Source organism: Alligator sinensis, unplaced genomic scaffold (genome assembly GCF_000455745.1).
Source record: "Alligator sinensis unplaced genomic scaffold, ASM45574v1 scaffold31_1, whole genome shotgun sequence".
Lineage (NCBI taxonomy): Eukaryota > Metazoa > Chordata > Crocodylia > Alligatoridae > Alligator > Alligator sinensis.
Genome location: NW_005841884.1, coordinates 4,132,042 through 4,134,541, shown reverse-complemented (window position 1 = coordinate 4,134,541; position 2,500 = coordinate 4,132,042). Strand labels below are relative to the sequence as shown.

At 44.4% G+C, this 2,500-nt stretch overlaps 1 protein-coding gene across 3 annotated transcripts in view; it reads right to left on the bottom strand.

Annotated features, from left to right (window-relative positions):
- The window catches only part of FMO2 (flavin containing monooxygenase 2), a 33,550-nt gene that overhangs the window by 14,301 nt on the left and 16,749 nt on the right, over positions 1-2,500 (bottom strand). For all 3 annotated transcript variants that reach the window (XM_014516935.2, XM_025196773.1, XM_025196774.1), the window contains exon 7: positions 1-36. This exon is cut by the window's left edge. In XM_014516935.2, the coding sequence (XP_014372421.1) occupies positions 1-36 (36 nt within the window). The remainder of the gene's footprint in view (positions 37-2,500) is intronic.

Genomic DNA, 2,500 nt, shown 5'->3' with positions numbered 1-2,500 from the left:
AAGTCATCATTGAATACTGGTTCTTTCATCAGGGCTCTGGAAAACCAAGGAGATAGAGACATTTGATTTACTAATATGATGCAAACTACAAGCTAAGGTAGGTTAATCTATGTAAATAAATAGTGGAGTCAATATCCAGCACTGAGTGACACAGACCCAAAACTAATTAACTGTAGTGAAGCAGTTAAAGTTAAGAATGCCAAGTAACCTGGAGAAAAGTAAAAATGAACCACTCATCTGAGTTAGAAAAAAAAACTTGTGTCAGTCAATTAGAAGGACTACAAACAAGACTCCTGCACTAAAAGTATCACTTTATTTATTACTTCCTCATTTTTAGTAGGTCAGATTCCTCATACAACTTCATGGAAAAATCTTGGCATTCCAGGCTCCACATCTCTGGGACAGTTCTCAATGAAAGCTGTATGATTTGCTTGGAAGTTAATGTTAGGTTTTGTTGGGGGGGGTTGTTTTTTGTTTTTTTTAAAATGGATTCACTATTTTGAGTACTTATTTTGAGAAATGCAGTTCCTGATTCTCAGGGGCATGAAACACCCGCTACTCTTACTGACATTAGATATAGGTGCTAAAGAAAAAAAAAAAATCAATTGCAAAGTTTTGCTCAGTGGTGACATGTAGGGGGTGTACCCCCTGACAGGGCATGCTCCCCACTTAGGCGACGGGTGGGGGGGCAGGTGGGAGCACTGGTGCCCCCTGTCAGCGCTGGCTGGGGAGTGGGAGCACTGGTTGAAGGCTGCGGCCACTTCCAGGAGTGCCATGTGCTGTGGCCACTTCCAGCACAATCGACCGTGGGGGGATCCTCCTGGTCGGTGAGATTGGCCATGGGGGACCCCTCACCCCCGCCCCCCGGTTGCTGACTGGTCATGGGGAGGGGGGGACAGACACGTGCCCCCCCTGACTAAGGTGCAACCAGTTGCCCATGATTTTGCTTATGTTTAAAAATAAAGTTTGATTAAAGCATTGTGTGAATTTTAAGTGCAATAGCTAGTCTAGATTAAATCCATGAATAAACATTCCTATGCTAAGTTTAAGAGTACCTTTCTACTGTTTATTTTAATTCACAAATGACATAGATGTATAAGCAAATCATCTCAGGGTAAAAAGAGAGCAAAGCTTTACCATACATCAGCTCTTCTACGGTAAGTGCTTATATACATGCTTTTACCTCACAGTGGGTACATCTACACAAGGCACTATATGTCACTGTAGCAAGACACTACATCACTGTGGCATCAGCGGTCACAAATCGTGACGCTGCGGCTACATCACCATAGCGATGCACTCCCTAGTTGTAGTGGTGAAAAAAAACCATGCGCCGCTGGCATACTGCAGTACGGGCTGTTACTGTGCTGTTATTTAGGACTTACAAAAGGAAGTCCTAAATGGCAGTGCAGTAACAACGGCACCATATGGCCATATGTAGATGCATCCAGTAAGTGAAAACAAAACCAGACTGACTTGCCCCTTTGTTTTACTGAAGGCAAAGTTACGAGGTGTCCCATTTACTGCAGGGTAAAATTATGCAGGCAAACTTATAGTGTCCATGCATACAGTTATCCCACGAGCACTATTCTGGAACAAAACAGAGGAGAAATGCACTTTATAGATTAATTGAATAAAAAGGTGCATCTCTACCCTGCCTTCTGCCTGACTTCAGACTAACATAACTAACTACCTCTCTGGGTGCATCTACACATGCTATTAATTCAAAGTTGGCTTGCTTCACAGTAAAAATACTGTGCAGTAAGCCTACCTGGGAGCAGATTTGCTCCCACCTCACTCAGCCCTCCTGTAGCAGCCATGGGGAACACCACAGCACGCACCACAAGTCAGCTCTGGTTAGCTTATGGACTTGGAAGGCTGGAAGAAAAGCCAGGCAGATCAATTTCCCCAGGAAGGGGCAGTGTGCAGGCAGAAACAGATTGCAGCACAGTTCGTGTGGAAGCACAGAGTTTAGCCAGAAGAACCCAGAACCCAGGATGAGACCAGGAGTGAGAGAAACCCAGAGGAGAGCTGGCATAGTGAATCTGGGTGACATGGTGGCTATGGGTAGCTGCACTGGAAGTCAAGACAGAAACCAGTGAGATGAGTCAGAGGAGTGACTAATTTAATGATCAGAAGAGGGCCAGGGAAAGGAGGACTGGCTTGCTAAAGGAAGAGAACTGATCTTCCGTCTAGGGGTCTGACAGAGAAGAGATGAGTGAGAGCCGTTCAGGGAAGGAATAATCCATTGACGGAACTGAGAGTAAACAAAGTCAGGTGACTGAAGAATAACATATTCTTCAGGGGTTAGATGCTAAGTAATTGAGACTGGATTAGTGCCATGAATGACTGGTGTGAGGAATTAACTGATGACTGACAGTTCCTATGAAGGAGAGAAATATATGAAAACTGAATGAAGCACAGACTAATTCAATTTTGTAAGTGGGGGTCATGAAGGCATTAGACACATCTATACCAGGTGTGGACTGCCTTGCAGACA